Raw genomic sequence first — 19,711 nt, forward strand, 5'->3', positions numbered from 1 at the left:
ATCAAGGTAATCAATAGTACTAGCGAATAGACGAGACGCGGTGTACAACAGTGCTAGCGGTGTCGGTTTGGCATTGGAGCACGTACCATTGTTGTCTTTTCGCGAAGAGACGCTGTGGTCGTCTATAAGATGGGACGGAGTTTTTTTATAAATTTCGTAGCATAAAGACGGCTTAAAGAGAGACGTTGTACATACCCTAAATAAAATTTGTAGGCTTAATTGGAACATGAAGCCTACAGGTCATTTCGTATATTTGGAATGATGATTAAAGCTAATACCTTTTGACTTACCTAGGACTTTGGAGTCTGCGGGCATGTGATTTTGAACAACAGTAGCAGCATCTTGCCTGTTAATTAATTAGCCTGCTCCACCTTAAAACCCCTTAACATCCAAGTATCCAACACACATATAGATAAGCTAAGATCCACAACGCTAGGACGGTTGGTGATAATTAAGACCAAGCAATTAAATGGACGACAACGAGCCGTCGCCGTGGGAGTGCTGCAAGTGCCTCCTCCAGTGCACCTGGGAGTGCGTGCAGTTCTGGACGCCGCTCAGCGTCACCTTCCTCATCCTCTGGCTCTTCTTCCGCCCCGACCGCTTCCAACCCCGCGTCGACTCCGGCGTGCTCTCCGCCCTCCGCCTCGCCGACGGCAACGCCACGGATCACCAGCGGCAGCTCCTCTACGACCTTGCCGTCGACCTCAGCTTCCGCAACGCGCACCGCCGCCTCTCCATCCGCTACCTCGACATCGCCGCCACCGCGTTCTACGGCGACACCAAGCTCGGCCCCGCTGACGACGCGCTCCCGGCGCCGTTCCGCCAGGGCCCCAAGAACACAACCGTATGTACCGTCTCTACTACTCGCTCTCTGTTCTGGAATATTACAAGTGTTTCTTTGATTCAAATTTTATATCATAATATAATTATTCCAATAATTTTAGAGCCAATCATATGCTTATAAAAGGGAATTTAATCAATTCAAAATTCAAAAGTTAACCCTGAAGTGAGTAAAACAAAATCTTTTCATATATTTTTAGTCTTTACTAAACAAGCTAGAAATGCTTATATTATAATAGAAAGGAGGTATTATTACGTTTTTCTGTTGTTTCTAACTAGCTAACTGCATTGTGATGCATCAATTAATTTAGGGCTATGCTACGGGATCTCACACTACTACACTACTAGAAAAATAACTTATTGCCACCAATTTATTACAACGAAAAATAATTCGTGACAATATATTATATTGTCGCAATGATAATTTTTCTATGGCAGGTAACTATATTTTGTTGCAACGATTTACGATCGTTGTTTTATTCAATATTTTTGTTGCGATAAGAAATGATCTATCGCCATAAAAAACATTACTATTGCAAAAAACATGTTCTATCGCCACAATTTAAATTTATGTGGCAATTTGTATAGTACATGGTACTTTTCACTATTTTCTATTGCCACGATTAACAAATTTGTTGCAACAAAAATTTTATCATCTCATAATTTAAATTATTCTTGTCATATGGACATTGATTACGATATATTTTGTATGAAATTTAGAGCTCTACAACTTAAAATTTTCATTTGAAATCTTTTAAATACTCAAATTCATGATTCAAATCTCAGATAGGAAAGCTTAAATATAATGATATGTATTTTTAAACAAGATTGATATGTAGGTGAGTTGGTAAAGGAGAGCGCGCGTGAGGGAGAGATCTTGGGTTCGAATATGATAAATTAATATTGAAACATTTATTTTTGTTAGATAGAACTAGTGCCACATATGGAGTGGTGGCAATAGTTATCTATTGCAATAATGTGAAGTGTTGCAATACATTTTTTTGCCACGTCCATTTTGTGGCAATATCAAAATTTGTTACAACTAAATAAAAATCGTTGCAATAACCTATTGCTACACTATTTATTGCCACGGCTAGCAACGATTTTAAGATTGTGACAACATGTACCTATTGCCACGATTTTAGCATTGATGCTACGATTTTTTTCATGGCGATAAATTATTTTTCTAGTAGTGCTAGTGATAATAATGTAATAAATTTAAATCTAACTATGTATTTTTAATAAGATATTTAAAAAATTATTTGAAACTTTGGTAATATATATTTACCAATTCATCTATTTTAACATGATATATAACACACAAATTTATCGTAACGTTACATATTTTAGTTCACACAAATTTACCGGATAGTATAAAACAATCAGAGCCCTTGGATCTAAAGCAACTAACGGTTGCAATTATTTGAGAGTATGTTAAGAAAAATCCTTAATTTAAGATTATGATATGATATTTGGTGGAATTGGGCACTGTGCATCGATATATATTGTGTAATTAAATTTAATTTTGTGAATGCCGCACTTTATAATATACCAAAGTTGCAAAAAAAGCAAAGGTATTACGAGTTATGACACATTGTCCACAGTAGGGATGACAATTAGGCATGGTGGCACGAGTGGTGCATATGCAAAACTATATCCGCAAGACCATTTTGTGTCCATGTGTATAGCTATTACTCCTGATGGGTATGAAACCTTGCACATACTCATTACCTGTGGGTGTCAGTAACCACAGGTTTAACTATTTAAGCATCACTGTATATACAAGATACAAATAGTAGAAAATTTATATAAAAATAAATAATTTCATATGTAGTATCTTTTGTACTATAATGTCTTTTAAGCAATTTAAACATGAATGGAAATTAAAATGATCATATCACAGTGCAAGATATAAACTAAAGTTTGGCTTACCTATACATTAAAATATTTAGGGACTAATAAAACTCACGTATAGAATAGATTTGGCGCGCGCATAATAGGTAAACCGGCCATGTGAGCACACAAATACTTAAAGTATTCATACATCTTTACATATATATATATATATATATATATATATATATATATATATATATATATATATATATAGTTATTGATTTCTTAGTTAACAAAGATGATTAGTTTAATTTTTATATATTCTAAATAATATTGTTTTAGATATTCTAAATTCACATGAGAGTAGAAGGAGGTGGGTTCTACCAAAACCCTTTAATCGTATAACCTCTACGATATGATTAATTGATTATAACTTTCACCATACCACACATGCATGTGGTTTTCTGAAATTTACTCATATATATTATTTAGGTGTTGCACCCGTCGTTCCGCGGCGCGGTGGCCGTGGACTCCGGCGCGGCGGCGGAGCTGGATCGCGAGGTCGCGTCGGGGACGGTGCACCTGAAGGTGAGCGTGGCGCTAACCCTCAAGTACAAGGTGTGGCTCGTCAAGGACCTCTATTTCTACAAGTACGACTGCTGGCTCTGGTTCCCGCCGCCGGCCAACGCCACGCCGGCGGTCTTCGCCGCCGGCACCCAGTGCTGGACCGTCAAGTAGTAAGCCATGCATCCCTTGCTGCGTCTGGACTGGGTCGTCGTCGTCAGAGCTTTGGCAGCAAACGCGTGTCTCTCACATATACTGTCCTTCGGCCTTAATCTCAGATACTACGTACACCACCCACACTGTATCTTAATGCAGCGTCATTATGCATGCCACTTTTGTGCTGATATGTATACCATGGATGATAATGCGTGTAATAAACTACTCTCTCCGTCGCTAAATATTTGACACCGTTGACTTTTTTACGTAGTATGTTTGACCGTTCGTTTTATTCAATTTTTTATTAAAATATGTAAAGCTATATATATACATAAAAGTATATTTAACAATAAAAAAATAATATAAAAATAAATAATAATTATGTAATTTTTTTAAATAAGACAAATAATCAAACATGTATAAAAAATTAATGGCGTCAAATATTCAGAAATGGATGGAGCATCCGTTATAGACAATCACAAAAAATGAGGCTCTGGTGGTTACCATGCCTACCCCTACCCAGGATAACAATAAGATGATCCAACTGTGAAAAACAAAATTATTCCACTCAGCTGGTTAGGAGGGAAAGGGATCCTCTCCAGCAGCATATATATATAGCTATAAACATCCTTTTTGAGATATTTCGTTACCATTAGATTAAAATATAAAACTGTATAATATCTTTCACAGTATGTTTTTGTTGTTCTCCTGATATGAATAGTGCTTCTACGTAGTATTATAGAGGATCCGGCCCGGCCACAAGCCACACAAGTCTTTGTTGGATGAGATTCTTTGCAGTTTTAATCACTGATGAAAAAACTATGATGTGTAAGAGTAAGGTTAACAGAAAAACTAACTATTAGTTTCAAAATCATTTCATGTCATTAAGAGCTAACATAGAGCCAATTTATACAATAGTTACAAATAAATATATAAGTATATCATTAATGTATTATCCACCTCTTATACACAATTAGTGTCTTGAAGCTTGTGTTGTAGCTAGCTGTAAATCTATAGCCTACTTCTCTTCTATTTTCTTTTCTCTCTCCTCCATGTAAGTATAAATATGTCAGGACAAATTTTAGAGACCGTCTTCATCACTTATTATGGGGAGAAATATCATGATTTAAGAAAACAATAGAAAAAAGAATAATTAGATTTGAAGTTATTATGAGGGGAAAATACCAACTACAAAATTTAATTACAAATTAAAAAGAGAACGATGAAAGATATATGTGTTCTTTGTGGGATGAATCGGCTGGGCCAAGAGGGAGGGAAGAGAGAATATGAGCCAAAGGGGAGAAAGAAATTTCATCCCATAAAAGAAGAAATGAGAAAAATAGGGAGGAGAAGGAGGTGGGCTACCAAGCAGGTCAGGCCTAAAAGAGGAGGGGAGAGGAAGAATTTGGGCCAAATATGGCCCATGAAGAAGGGGAGATGCAAGCTAGGAATGAGCATCTGCACCGGTTAGGAACAGAAGGATACATAGGGAGAATGGACCAATGGCGCAGGGACCGCCTGAGAGTCTAAAATCCCGGCTCCTTTTGACGACATCTCGAATGAGCGCGCAAGAAATTGGGCACAAGCACGTGGAAAATCCAGTGCCGATGGGACGGTTTTCTTCTCGAACCCCGTGGATGCCCAAGTCTGCCAACAGCTAGTGAGTTTGCAATTTGATTAATACCACATCGTCATAGACATGCATCGTCGAACTCCCATTATCTAACCAAACTTGTCTTGTGTAGGTTACTCTAGTTACGGACCTAGAGTCCTCGCCATGCGAGGTCCAATCTAAGCAAAGGGAGCATGACATACTCACCAAAGCGCTTGGAAATCCTAAGCATCGAGGCCACACAAGAGGAATTGGTTCGATCGTTCCTTGGAAAATTGGCCTCGCTCAGTATAGCTGGCAGTACAAGAAAAGGAAAGTAAGCAAGGTGGACAAGGAAATCCGCTTAAAGGAGTAAATATGAGAGGAGTTGTGGGAGAAATTTAGTCAAGAGCTTAATGCAAGGGTGGTTGAGGTCGAGGCAAGGATAAGGCATCAGCTTGAACAGAGACAGATGGTCATAGTTGATGAACCACCTCCCGTCGTTGTAGAAGAAGTATGCGTCCTTCACAACGGAGAAGGAACTGCGCGTCAACAGAAGTTGGGGACGTAGCTCCTGCAGTGCCAGCCGCAGTTGATCACATTGAAGTAAGTAGCGACCTATTCGAAACTTGATCATTTTTCAATATGTACATATATCCTTACATTAAATCCGTGATTTCAATGCACGCAGGATACCGCCATGTGCATCTTACAAGTAAGGGTAACACCCACCTGGTGCTGTGACGCTGCGAAGAGCCAAGCGTACAAGCCAACTGATACCACGAAGGTGCATGGCACAGACTTAGTTGCTAGACACGCAAAGGTCCAAGTCGACATGGTTAAGGATGACTGGCTTACATGGCCGTTACAAATCCATCCCAACGATGAGATCATGACCTTAGGGGCGGCTCGTGGGAGTTTCATCCAATGGCCCAAGGGCCTAATTGTCATTAAGTTGGCTCCTAGATCTACTAAGCCATCGACTAAGCCTACTGCTCCATCTCTTGCATCACCTTCAGCTCCCACCGTTGTACAACAACTGCAGATGCAAGCCGCAGTGGAAGCTAACATTGATTTTGGCCCTACATCAATGGCCGACTGTCGTAAGGAAACCCAGGCTCAGTTGTCGTCTCCAATGGTTGCTTCTAGAAAGGGCCTTGTAAAGGGAAAAGGCAAGAGGAAGGCACCAGGTTCGTTAGCTCCCAAGAAGCTTAACCTTGACATTGTAGTGGCCAATTCACATCAATTCAAGTTACGCATGCCTTTGGTTGCAGATAGCGTCCTTGGCAAAATGGGGCCTTATTCCCGACAACTACATGGGTACTACATGGAGAGGACTAACGTGTCAAGGAAAAACAAAGATGCATCCAAAGTTGGGTACCATGGTCCCGAGCCATTTCTGTAGTCGCCCACATACTTCATAGTGGGATTCGACTATTTATGCAACCTTTTTCAACAACGGACGATCGACACAGGGTTGTTGAAGTGCTACAACTTGTAAGTATCGACACACTTAGTACGGATAAATTCTGCAAGTACAATGCACTGTACAATGCTAATAGTAGCTTCTTGACTTTTGGGTTATGTTGGAAAGAGTCCCGACAGACAAGAAGCCAAGTCGGCTTTCTAGACCCTCAACAAATTAATGACACGCAGCTAAACAATGCTTTGGAAGCGATTGTCGAATATCTTAAAAACTGCTTCTGGGCACACCAAGACAAAGACTTCATCGTGTATGCACACAACCAACAGTAAGTAATCCATCCATATTTAGAAACTATTTTAAAACACATATCCTAGATTCCTAACCAAAAAATATGTTATGAACGCAGATATTATTGGATTTTGGGATGCATTGTCCCTAAATGGAGTATGGTTTACTACCTCAACTCTCAAAAGAGTGACAAGTACAACTTCTCTACTCTAACCTCTGCCTTGGACTCTGTATGGGACCAGTATGTCCTAAAGGTTGGTGACACGTGTGGTTTCTATGTGTGCCACCACATCCGAAATCTTATTATGTAGGTGAAGAATTCAAATCTTGAGGTTTGTGTAATGTTCCATTACTACGGGTTTATTTATAGCATTCTAACCATGTTATGCAACTTTCTAATGTTTCGTCGCTATATCTATTACAGGCAAATATAAATAATATTTTCCCCCACAACTTTGGCAATATTAGAGAAGAATTAGCTTTCTTCTTGCTTTCGGAAGTTGTATCACCAAAAGGAACTTTTCATGCCACTTCGATGCCGTCCTAAACAATTTTCCCTCTAGCTTGTGATGTAAAGCTAAACAATTTTTCTGAGTAGTTGTGTGTGCTATAAAGTATAACAATTTTCCCTATAGCTTGTGGTGCAAAGCTAAACAATTTTTCTATACCTTTCAGCTAACTGTGTGCTTCACAAATATTTGCCATTAACATGATGTACATCATGTGTTCTTGTATATATTTACATGATAATTGCTAACGAAGTACAATACTTGCAGTGCACAAATATCTGTATATATCTGTATTGCTAACCAAATACAACTGTTGTGACCAAATATTTGTATTTATCGGTTCTAGGATTATATATTTATGCGTGTATTCTAGAGGGCATGGCTAGCAATCCAGAGGCTAGCCGAAAACAATTTTTTTTGTATTTTATTATCAGTGGCGGGCCGTAATAAAAGCCCATCACTATTGCATTATCCGTGACGGGCTTAGAACCTACCGGTGGCGGGCTGTAATTTCAGCCCGTCAAAGATAAGTTCATGCCCGTCCTACTAAATCGCCCGGATGCCGGTGATGGGCTATAAACTGCGCCCGTCACATATGACTACTATCTTTGACGGGCTCAATTTTAAACCCGTCACTGATACGTTATCCGTAACGGGCTGTAACGCCTTTTGTTATGGGTCTACTTTGAGACCCATCAAAGATGCCTACGATCCGTGACGGGATTTTGCCCGTCAGTAATGTATCGGCCTCATCAATGACCACTCAACACTGACCAGGCCAGCGTCCATTACCAAAAGGCCTTTAGGCCCGTCACAGATGTCAGGTTCCGGTGCAGTGCAAATTTATTTTGCAAGAAAAGAAATGGCGGGCCTCAAGGGTCTGGCTTGTGGGGAGAGCCTGCTGCTTGGAGGCAGTTGTCCTAGTGTATTCTCTTAGACCGTTGTCCTGAATATATATATATATATAAACTTAATTGGGCCTTGCAGATCGAGACCAATTAGGAACTCAACTTAAATTCAAATTGTGTCACAATTGGAAGTACTTGTCCAAACATGTGGTTTCAACAATGGTCCCTACAACGAAATAATAACCCACCGAGTATATACACAAAGACAATATTTATTTAACCTGTAATTACGTACGAACCCATTAAGATAAATTTGAGATTGGTGTCATCATTTGAAATAGGTAGATTATTCACTTCGTTCATATTTAGAATAACAAATTATACATTTTAAGGAACATAATGGCACTTCCGTCATAAATTTATAAATATAGTATGCGATACAATTAACTCTTTGATTGTCCATACAACGCGCATCCATAACACAACAATAACTAAACTTTTAGTGAAGCCAAAACGTATGTAGGAAGAAGAAAAAGCCAAACAACAACGTAGCACAAATACTTTGTGTATCATTTGCGCCTCCCGCAGTTGAAGCCGCCGGTGAAGGCGGGCGTGCCGTTGCCGGGCGGCGGCGCAAACTGTAGCCAGCAGTCATACTCGTAGTAGTAGGTGGCCTTGCTAGGCCAGATCTTGTAGGTGAGCGTCGTCTTCACCCTCACGTCGAGGTTGAGCCGCCCCTCCGCGCGCTCCCTCGCCAGCGACTCCACCACGGCGTCGCTCACGTTGCTCGCCCGCCCGCGCAGCGCCGGGTACACCACGCGGTGCCGCCTTGGCCGCAGCTTGAAGCTGGGCAGCGTGTCGTCGGAGGGCCCCATCTTGGTGCCGTTGTAGTAGAGCCCCGCTGTGAGGTGACCGAAGCGGACGCGGTAGATACGCAGGCTGTTGAAGAAGGAGACGTTGAGGGCCAGGTCGTAGCGCAGCGCGGTGGCGTTACCCGGCGGCGCCGGGGCGAGGTCGAAGACGGCGAGGGCGGCGCCGTCGACGTGGGGCCGCACCTTGTAGGGGCGGAAGAAGATGAGCCAGAGAAGGTAGATGCTTAGCAAGGAGCCGAGGAAGTTAAGGATCGTCTTGCCGACGAAGAAGAGGACCTTCTTGCCGATCGATTCACCCATGCCTTGGATCAAGTAGGCGTTAGGATTTGGCTTGCCGATCGGCACTAGCTTGCCACAGGAGAGCTGGGGAATGGAAGCTTGTATCAACCTTTGCTTGCGGGTCCTTTTGGCGGCCTATGCGTTGTGCATGCATACGCTCGTTTAGAAATGACGACAACACATAAAGAAAACAAGTGCTCTATATATACATCTCATTAAGAAAACAAGTGCCTAGCTAGCTGACCTTGAGCGGCGGAGTTGATCTGGACTCATAAAGATATCCGTCATTGTTTGACAAAACATTTAGTTCCGAAACGTACTAGGACAATACGCGTGTGTGTATATATACGAGTCAAAAAATAGTACTTTAATAAGAATAAGAAAATATTTATTTATATATTTTCATAAAAAATTGTAGTTAAAGATAGATTTAGAAAACTTATGTGATAAAAAAAATGATGAGATGTACCGAGAAGACAGTACATTTTTTAATTATCACCGACGTTTACCTGTTGTCAGAGCAAACCGTCCCGGCAAAGAGGAAGACTTGAAAGATGCTTTCTGTCTTGGTCGGTGCTTCCTCGCCTTAATTATAGTCTCACTTTAATTATTTTTTGCCAAACGTGGCCGTATAGGTTGATTAAGCTTAATTTGACCAACAATATCAATACAAGCATGCTATTGTGAACAGAAGAACAATACATTAGCACCAACCGTATGATTCTGTTAATATATACGTACAAAATTTTGAAGCCATTGGTGAATCTGTGCTAGAGAAGCTAGTTCTGGCTAAGTTGGGATTAGTGCATGCATTAATATCGTGCATCCAAGCGTTTAGGAATGACTGGACAATAAGAATTCCACATGCGAGTCAACAAAACAAGTGCTACGATCCATCGAGAAAACATGTACTGGATCTAGACCGTTGAGATTCCACAAGAAAATAAGCGTTGACCTAGACCGGAGAGGCTCTGAAGTCTGAGCCGTCACGAAAATAAGGCGTTGATCTAGACGGGGAGAGGTTCGTCACGAAAACAAAGCGTTGATCTGGATCGGAGAGGCTCTGAATTCTGACCCGTCAAGAAAATAAAACGTTAATCCAATCTTGATTGGACAGTCCGCGCCAAGAAAATGATCAGTTGATCTAGACCGCATATTAAAAAATTTAAGTGTTGTTTTTCACCAAATATAAAACATTATTGTCCTGATCCAATGAAATATTTTCGAGGAATACAACATTTTTCAAAAATAACTAGTTCAAAATTGTTCCAACAATTGAAAACATTGATTTTTTTTTAATCGAAAGACAATAAATCTAACTTAAATATTTGGTTCTCATATGTGGAACATCAATTTTAAACATCCTAAACATACATATGTAATGATATGTCACAACTACAGAAAGCATTTTTGCATACGGGCGGAACCGATCTTCGCATGCGGTTGGCCAGCCCACATGTACGAAAAGGTCGGCAAAGATCACCATTTATGCATGCGGCCAGTTAAGATGACCTTATAAGATAATGGATTTCTCATGCGGTCGACTTAACAACACCGCATGCGAAGATATATTTTTGCATGCGGTGTGTTAAGTAGACCGCATGGGAAAATCCATGTCCGAATAGTAAATTTAATATATTTTGTAGCCTTTCGGTGAGATGTGTCTTGTATTTAATATTAAATTAGTTAGGCATTTGTTATCGTATTTCGGAGTAGTAAACATATGAGATAGTCGGATTGTTGTTATTACTAGAACAAACATCAAATACATAACCATAAATATTAATTCTAACGTATAATTTACATACTAAATATAAATTACATATGCCATAGTTGAATCATCAGGTGTATAATTAGTGTACATATCATTGCATATGTTCTTTCTCCCACTACCTGAGAGATTTAAATTTGTCATCCAATGCAAGTTCACTCTTCTTTATAAAAGAGACCTCTTGCGTTGCAGACATCACGACGGATGAATCGACAGAGGTCAGCGCCCACGTTCCAGATAGTCTTGTCATCGAAACGTTGTGCAGCATGGGGGATATCTGGGATCTGCGTACAGAAAGGATAGTACAAGGGTATAGTATGCAATGATTCTTACAAGCATGAATCTTTTCAACACCAAGATATAAAGGACAAATGAGTTTCTTCGCGTGATACGTGTTCGATGGTATAAAGTTAGGCTTAGGAAGCAATACACGCAACAAACTCATGAGATCATTAAAACTTGTGTCCGACCATCCATGTTTAGCCTTGAATTTCAGAAGCTCAAGCACTGAATGCAAGACTGTGAAATTCTTATCACATCCCTTCGTTTCATCATAAAGACGATCCTTCGCTGCCTTCTCCAATGGCTGCCAATTCTCCAACCCTCGTGACCTACCCGCTAGAACCTCTGATTCAACATGGCATAGCATATCCTCTAAATCAAAACCACCCTCAAAATCTTCATTATCGGTGGAAACACCTGCATCCATTCTTTCATGGGACATATCTTCGATTATAAAATTCTCTGCATCATTCATCTTGAAATTTAACTCTTCATCGTAATTGACGGTGAATCCGTACTCCATTATGTGGCCAAATATTTCACCTGGATCTACCAATAATTTCTGATTATTGCCATGACGGCATAGACAAAAGATTTTGGTCATATTCTCCCTCAAAGCATGCGCCTTTGCCCGATCAAAATTTTAGATGCTTCCTTCATAAATATCGGCTGAGTTCTCTGCATGTCATACATCCATGACGATCGATCCATCTATTTATATAAGACAAAAGGTTACGAATAAAAATAATAGACAACAGGTATTTCATACAATCATTTAAATGCAATTATCCTTCAAAAAAACCACAACAATACATGTAATATGTACGCATATTTACCTGCAAAATTTGCCCATCAAAACATATATTTCGGAGCTAGGATTTACAAAAACTAGCTAGAACAAACCTTGTCAAAATATTAAAAAAAAACTCCACTTTCTACCAAAGAGATTTAACAAAAATGGAGCCCAATGAAGGAGGAGTGAGAGTTCTTCACCTTTCGTATAGAGCTCAAGCAAAAATTTCGAGTTGAAAACCTCCCCACTATTTATTGCATGCTAAAGGAGAGAGAAAACTTTGTTTTCACATGCAACAGTTCAGGCCTGGGTGAGTGTTGATGAGCATATATGGCTGATCATCGCATGCGGCCGCTTAAGCTAGCCGCATGTGAAGATAGGTTAATGCATGCGGCTGGTTAAGACAACCGCATGCGATAATGTGCCTATTATCGCACGCGGCCGTCTTAAGAAGCCTCATGTGATAATGCATACGGGAGCTTAAGACATCCGTCTGCGAAAATAGGCACATTATCGCATGCGGCTGTCTTAAGTAGCCACATGCGATAACTTATCTTCGCATGTGGCTTGTAGACCCGGCCGCCCCGTAGGGGCAATCTTTCCAGGCGCCGCCACAAGCCACCTGCATGGAACCAAATGACCCCTCGTAAAAAAAACGCTTTCTGTAGTAATGTGTTTTTGTAATACTACTACAATTGATTTGTGATCTTACTATAAGTATTTGAGAGAAACGAGTGACAGAGGGGAGAGTGACACATAAGCTAGTTACATGTGCATCCTGGTCGTAAAACCGGCTCATTATTTCAGATATTTTTTAAAACCGACACAAATAATAACCTCATTTGTGCCAGTTCATGTTTGTAATTGTTACAAATATGGGCATTCCTGTCTATTTTTTATACTAACAAAACTCAGCACGAAAGAGGCTAGTATTTAATTTTTATGGGTCGTGGATATACCTGGCAAAAAAAATTTGTGATGGTTCTTAGTTTGGGTGCACGGGGGTGCCCGGTTTTGGGATATCAAAAACATCCTAGTGTTTTTGTGTAGTTGTGTGGAAGTGCAAGCAACGCAACAACATCATATGATCATATCAATGAACATAAGCATGTACCCACTCAATTCTGAAATATAGTAACTTCATACTACAATTGGCAACGCCATGACTGGACTATGAATAATAATCGTATTTATAGTATTAGGTGGTATCTAATTATAGTATTTTTTTTGAAAACTCTAATTATAGTATTAGATTGCTATATTTTGGTACAACACGAGTAACTATTGCATTAGAGCGTAGCAGCCAGCATCTATAGCGGAGGATGCCTGAATTTTGGACCGGAATTGGGCGCCCATCCCAAAACAGTTCGAACATGTTACTGGCCGGTGCACACATTTGTTCAAGTACTTGATTAAAAGTTGTTTCTGTCTTGATTCCTCAACATGCAGGCACTTCGGAAGTTTTGGACACCAATATACTAGCACCAACCACATATATATGGTGTTGTTAATATCCCTCCGGTTTTGTTTAATTGGCATCATTGATTTTTAGATTTACGCTTGACCCTTCGTCTTATTAAACCAATTATATAATTATTGATTATTTATTATGATTTGATTTATTATGAAAGTAATTTAAGTACAATTTACGATTTTGCATATTTAGAAAAAAAATTTAAATAAGACGAAGGGTTAAATGTAAATCTAAAAGTTAACTCATCAATTAAAAAATTATAGGTAGTACGTATATGCTAGATTTTATTTAGCCATTGGTGATTAAAGATAAAATATTTGACATACAACTCTAATTAAGCCAACATATAATAATAAATTGTGAGTGAAGGCCGTAGCAATAGCAGCCTGCTTAATTGCTTCCCCAAAGCACCTAACGTGCAAGATATATACATCGCCAAGAAACCAGCTGGTACGTGCGAGCTAGCCCCCAAGAAAATGGACGACGACAACGAGCCGTCGCCGTGGGGGTGCTGCAAGTTCTGGACGCCGCTCAGCGTCACCTTCCTCATCCTCTGGCTCTTCTACCGCCCCGACCGCTTCCACCCCAGCGTCGACTCCGGCGTGCTCGCCGCCCTCCATCTCGCCGACGACAACGCCACGGATCACCAGAAAGTAATAGCTAAGTTGGGCGCGGTATCACGATGGCATGTGTATCCAAGCTTTTAGAAATGACAAGAAGAACTCACAAGCGAGTCAAGAAAACAAGTATTGATCCGTTGACAAAACAAGTGTTGAGTATAGACCGTTGAGATTCCATCAAGAAAATAAAGCGTACGTTAATCGAGACCGGAGAGGCTCTCATGTCTTAGCCGTCACGAAAACAAAGCTTTGATCTAGACGAGAGAGGCTCGTCAAGAAAACAAAGAGTTGATCTGGACCGGCCGGAGAGGCTCTGAATTCTGGCCCGTCAAGAAAATAAAACATTGATCCAAACTTGGTCAAATGTTTGAACTCTCCTGATCAAATGAAATATTAAAATATAACAAGTGCAATAATTCCCCACAGTTGAAAGGATTGAAAGTTTTTACTAAGACAGATCCGCAACATATATAGTCAAATTAATCTAACTAAAAGATTTAAACAACTGGCTTATACATATCTTTTCATAATAATGTAATTGTTTTGTGATCTTACTGTAAGTATTTGGGAGAAGCTAGTGGCGGAGACGGGAGAGAGTGATAGACACGCTGGTTAGATGTGCATCCAAACAGCGCAACAGAATCATACCATATTTTCTCAAAAAAAAAAAGAATCATACCATATAACAACTTGGTATTACAATTGGCAACACCGCTGCACTAAGAATCAGATTCGTATTTATAATATTAGGCGCCTAGGTTGTATGTGATCATAGTAGTAGGTTACTATTTTTTTTAAAAAAAAATGGCATGTATATCATTAGAACTTAGCATGCAGACATCATCTAGTGGAGGATGCCCAAAGTTTGGACCTGAATCATTAATTCACTTGTTACATCACTAATTTACTTGTACTCAGACAAAACTGTTCCAAAACTTGATTAAATGTTGTTTCTCTGTTTGGTTTCTCACCATGCATAGTATAGGCAGGTCCTTCGGGAGTTCTATACTCCAATACTCTCTCTTCGGTTCTAATAAATATCATCTTTGACTTTTGAACATATGTTTAATATATTATTAAAGAAAATATATTTAACCATTATTTATTTTACTATGATTTGTTTTGTCATTGTAATTAAACTTTAAACATAAATTATAGTTTTGCATGTTTTAAAAAATAGATACAAATGATCAGCCTATGTCTAAAAATCAACGACGTTAAACATAGAAATCAGACATAATGTATGTATTAAGGTGATGGAATTTAGTAGCACCAACTATATATATGGTTTGTAAATATATGCTAGATTTTATTTAGCCATTGGTGGTTAAAGCTAAAATATTTGACATAGAACTCCAAGCCAACATATAATAATAAATTGTGATTGAAGGCAGTAGCAGTAGCAGCATGCTTGCTTCCCCGAAAACACCTAACATGCAAGATATATACATCGCCAAGAGACCAGGTACGTGCGAGCCCCTAAGAAAATGGACGACGACGACGAGCAGTCGCCGTGCGAAGGCTGCAAGTACATCCTCCAGCGCACGTGGGAGTGCGTGCAGTTCTGGACGCCGCTCAGCGTCACCTTCCTCATCCTCTGGCTCTTCTTCCGCCCTGACCGCTTCCACCCCCGCATCGACTCCGGCGTGCTCGCCGCCCTCCACCTCGCCGACGGCAACGCCACGGATCACCAGCGGCAGCTCCTCTACGACCTTGCCGTCGACCTCAGCTTCCGCAACGCGCACCGCCGCCTCTCCATCCGCTACCTCGACATCGCCGCCACCGCGTTCTACGGCGACACCAAGCTCGGCCCCGCCGACGACGCGCTCCCGGCGCCGTTCCGCCAGGGCCCCAAGAACACAACCGTGCGTATATCGTGCTTCTTCCCATCTTTTCTCGCCTACACTTAAAAACTTTTGGAGTGAATTTTATCATTCTTTTTTCATTCCAGTTTTATCTTGCAGCTAGCGTTTTCTTTTCGATCGCTTATAACCTTTTAATCACCAATAAGCCGTTCCATTTACGTTTAATTTCAGCAATACGCATGTGATGCAGGTGCTTCACCCGTCCTTCCGCGGCGCCGTGGAGGTGGACTCCGGCACTGCGGCGGAGCTGGAGCGTGAGATCGCTGAGGGGACGGTGCACGTGAAGGTGAGCGTAGCGCTAACCCTCAAGTACAAGGTGTGGCTGATCAGGGACGTGTATTTCTACAAGTACGGCTGCTGGCTATGGTTCCCGCCGCCGGCCAACGCCACGCCGGCCGTATTCGACGCCGGCACCCGCTGCTGGGCCGTCAAGTAGGCCGTCGCCTGTTGGGAGTGCAAATGCAAATCGCACATACGATTGTCCTTCCGCCTTTACTACCTACTGCATTGATTTCATTAACTGTCAGTGCACACTCCGGTGCCGTGCCCTTTTTTGCTCTGATATGTACTCTTTGAAAAAGTGTCAAACTATTTATGATTTCTCAGTCTCATATATTTATTACCTCTGTTTCCTATTACAATACTTTTTCAGCTCTACCTAGATGCTGGCATATCCCCTATTCACCAAAATTACTTGCAATTTTTCCCTAAAATAATCATGCCCATCATCAATGGCAAAGATGAGTTGATTCTCTTAGGATAGATTTGTTTGCATGTGTTTAGTGAAATTGCTTTCCAGGATGAGAATAATTGCTAGAGTTGGTTTGAAACAATTAAGTCTATGTGATCTGGAGTGTCATAATTGCATAATACAGTAGGCTTTCCGAGGAGAATCAAAATGTTATAGGAAATGCATGACTCCATGAGCCAGGATACAGAATGTGATGTGCAACATCCATATGGACTGAGCTAACTTATAGAGATGTAGGGAAGGTGAAAAGAAACTTATATAGTAACTCTCGCTACAAAGCAACTCGCAAACAGATTAGGATTATAACCCTCGCTACAAATGTCATGTTAGATACTAAACGGATCGAAATTTATTGTGATCATTGAGTTGATTAGCCAATGACTACCACTAGACGATATGAATCATAGATCTATAACCACAAACTACCTAACCTAGATTACTAAGGATAATCTTCATAAGTCAGACCAAACTGATGCATCATAAGATCACGCTTAACAAAAGATAGATTAATCGACTAGCAAATCTAGATAGACTAACAACCCGATGAGTTGATGACTAAAAACTTATCGGCTTATCGGTTGGAATTCTGATAAACAGTGAACAAGATAAATCAACTTGATAGAAACCATTTGATAAATCCAATCCAATAGATTGGATGTAACCGAGACAATACGAGCTGGTTGAAGATAGCAAACATCAAATATTAGGTGAACATAAATCACTCAAAGGAGTCAACCGGATCAATCCAAGATAGAAGAGATACTTAGAATCGAACAAATATAATCACTAGCAATAATAGTACGGATTTTGATTATTCACTAGATTTTTTTATGTAGAATAAGAAAGTACATATTTTAAGGAACATAATTGCACTTTATTCATAAATTCATAAACATAGTATGCGATAAGCGCTCGTCGTTAACACAACTGGCAACAACTAAACTTTCGATGAAGGGAAAACGTATATAGGAAGAAGGAAAACCCAAACAACAACATAGCACATATATAATGCTATATCATTTGCGCCTCTCGCAATTGAAGCCACCGGTGAAGGCGGGCGTGCCGTTGCCGGGCGGCGCCGCGAACTGCAGCCAGCAATCGTACTCGTAGTAGTAGGTGGCCTTGCTGGGCCAGATCCTGTATGTGAGCGTCGTCTTCACCCTCACGTCGAGGTTCAGCCGCCCCTCCGCGCGCTCCCTCGCCAGCGACTCCACCACGGCGTCGCTCACGTTGCTCGCGCGCCCGCGCAGTGCCGGGTACACCACGCGGCGCCGCCTTGGCCGCAGCTTGAAGCTGGGCAGCGTGTCATCGGAGGGCCCCATCTTGGTGCCGTTGTAGTAGAGCCCCGCGGTGAGGTGGCCGAACCGGACGCGATTGATGTCATGGCTGTTGAAGAAGGAGATGTTGAGGGCCAGGTCGTAGCGCAGCGCGGTGGTGCTTGCATTGCCGCCGCCTGGCGCCGGCCCGGCGAGGTCGAAGACTGCGAGGGCGGCGCCGTCGACGTGGGGGCACACCTCGTAGGGGCGGAAGTAGATGAGCCAGAGAAGGTAGACGGCTAGCGCGGACCCTAGCAAGTTACAGACAGACTTGTAGATGAAGCCGAGGACCTTGCCAATCCATGCACCGGGAGGTCCGTCTCCCATACCTCGGATCAAGTAGGCGTTAGGGTTTGGCAGGGTGACCTAGCTGGCCTCCTCCGGCATGCATGCAGGTCGATCGGCATTAGCCACAGGAGAGAGAGCTGGGAATGATGAAGAAGCTCTTGTAGCAAACTATGGCATTGCCGTGTTGGAGGCCTATGCGTTGTACATGGAAATAAGAAAGAAAGAAACAAGTGCCTAGCTAGCTGACCTTGAGCGGCGCAGTCTCCGCGCCATGAACGGTTATCTGGACCCGAGATAACCGTACGTCATTGTTTGAGTACGTGCGTGTTCGTTAACTACTAGTTAGTGCAGGTTCCATTATTGTTATATTTTTGATAAAAACAAGGTCAAACTTTTAAAACTTTAGTGGTTAACTATGTTTAGCATATTTAGTTTGAAAATGCGTGGGCAATATGTATAGATGATTTATAAAAAGTATTTTAATATAAACAAACATTATTTTATTTCTTATATACTTCTATAAAAAAATCATATTTAGAGATAGATTTAGATAATCGTGTTGTTGTAAAGAAATGATAAGAATTATTATACTGGATAGAGTACGTTTCTTAATTAATTATCAGCATCGTTTACTTGTTCTCGTAGGAAACTGTGCCGGCAAAGAGAGAGACATAAAAGTTGCTTTCTCTGTTGGTTGATTCTTTCTCGCCTTAATTAGAGCCTCACTTTATCCGACGCCAAATATGGCAATATAGGTTGACTAAGATTAATTTGGCCAATAATATCACTATACAAGCATGCTATTGTGAACAGAAGAATAATAAATTAGCACCAACCATATGATTTTGTTAATATGTACAAAATTTTTAAGCCATTGATGAATATGTGCTAGAGAATTGAAGCTAGTACTGGCTAAAGTTGGGGTAGAAAGGCGCGGTATCGTGATGGCATGTGCATCCAAGCGTTTAGAAATGGCAAGAAGATTTTACAAACGAGTCAACAAAACAAGTATTCCGATCCATCGAGAAAGCAATTATTCGATCGAAATCGTTGAGATTCCATCAAGAAAAAAAAAAGCGTTGGTGAAAACAAAACGTTGATTTGGATCGGATCGAGAGGCTCTGAATTCTGACCTGTCAGGAAAATAAAACATTGATCCAATGTTGAGTGGACATTCCCCGAGCGCGTCTAGAGAATTGAGTTAATTAGATCTAGACAGCATATAAAAAAATGTGTTGTTTCACCGTGTATAAAACATTGTTGTCTGTTGGTCAACTGTTTGAAGTCTCCTGATCTAATGAAATATTTTTAAGGAATACAACATTTAAAAATAACTAGTACA

General features: G+C 40.9%; 3 protein-coding genes across 3 annotated transcripts; 2 read left to right on the forward strand and 1 right to left on the reverse strand.

The window, feature by feature from the left end:
• Positions 1 to 469: 469 nt before the first annotated feature.
• Positions 470 to 3,414, forward strand: LOC102720431 (NDR1/HIN1-like protein 10). The gene is made up of 2 exons (XM_006655019.1): positions 470 to 844; positions 3,169 to 3,414. The coding sequence occupies exons 1-2, from the start codon at positions 470 to 472 to the stop codon at positions 3,412 to 3,414; spliced, it is 621 nt and encodes a 206-aa protein (XP_006655082.1).
• Positions 3,415 to 8,627: 5,213 nt separating this feature from the next.
• Positions 8,628 to 9,230, reverse strand: LOC121054415. Its single transcript, XM_040523913.1, has one exon. The coding sequence runs from the start codon at positions 9,228 to 9,230 to the stop codon at positions 8,628 to 8,630; it is 603 nt and encodes a 200-aa protein (XP_040379847.1).
• A 6,406-nt stretch (positions 9,231 to 15,636) lies between these two features.
• LOC102720989 (NDR1/HIN1-like protein 10) lies at positions 15,637 to 16,450 on the forward strand. Its single transcript, XM_006655021.2, has 2 exons — positions 15,637 to 16,014; positions 16,205 to 16,450. The coding sequence occupies exons 1-2, from the start codon at positions 15,637 to 15,639 to the stop codon at positions 16,448 to 16,450; spliced, it is 624 nt and encodes a 207-aa protein (XP_006655084.1).
• Positions 16,451 to 19,711: the final 3,261 nt, after the last annotated feature.

The sequence above is a fragment of the Oryza brachyantha genome, chromosome 5 (assembly GCF_000231095.2).
Source record: "Oryza brachyantha chromosome 5, ObraRS2, whole genome shotgun sequence".
Lineage (NCBI taxonomy): Eukaryota > Viridiplantae > Streptophyta > Magnoliopsida > Poales > Poaceae > Oryza > Oryza brachyantha.

What these genes read in the sequence shown, in the direction of transcription:
- LOC102720431 (XM_006655019.1), top strand. Translation starts at nt 470, where the DNA reads ATGGACGACAACGAGCCGTCGCCGTGGGAGTGCTGCAAGTGCCTCCTC. An exon ending in AGGGCCCCAAGAACACAACC is followed by an intron (nt 845 to 3,168) that starts GTATGTACCGTC and finishes TATATTATTTAG; the next exon opens with GTGTTGCACCCGTCGTTCCG.
- LOC121054415 (XM_040523913.1), bottom strand. Translation starts at nt 9,230, where the DNA reads ATGGGTGAATCGATCGGCAAGAAGGTCCTCTTCTTCGTCGGCAAGACG.
- LOC102720989 (XM_006655021.2), top strand. Translation starts at nt 15,637, where the DNA reads ATGGACGACGACGACGAGCAGTCGCCGTGCGAAGGCTGCAAGTACATC. An exon ending in AGGGCCCCAAGAACACAACC is followed by an intron (nt 16,015 to 16,204) that starts GTGCGTATATCG and finishes CATGTGATGCAG; the next exon opens with GTGCTTCACCCGTCCTTCCG.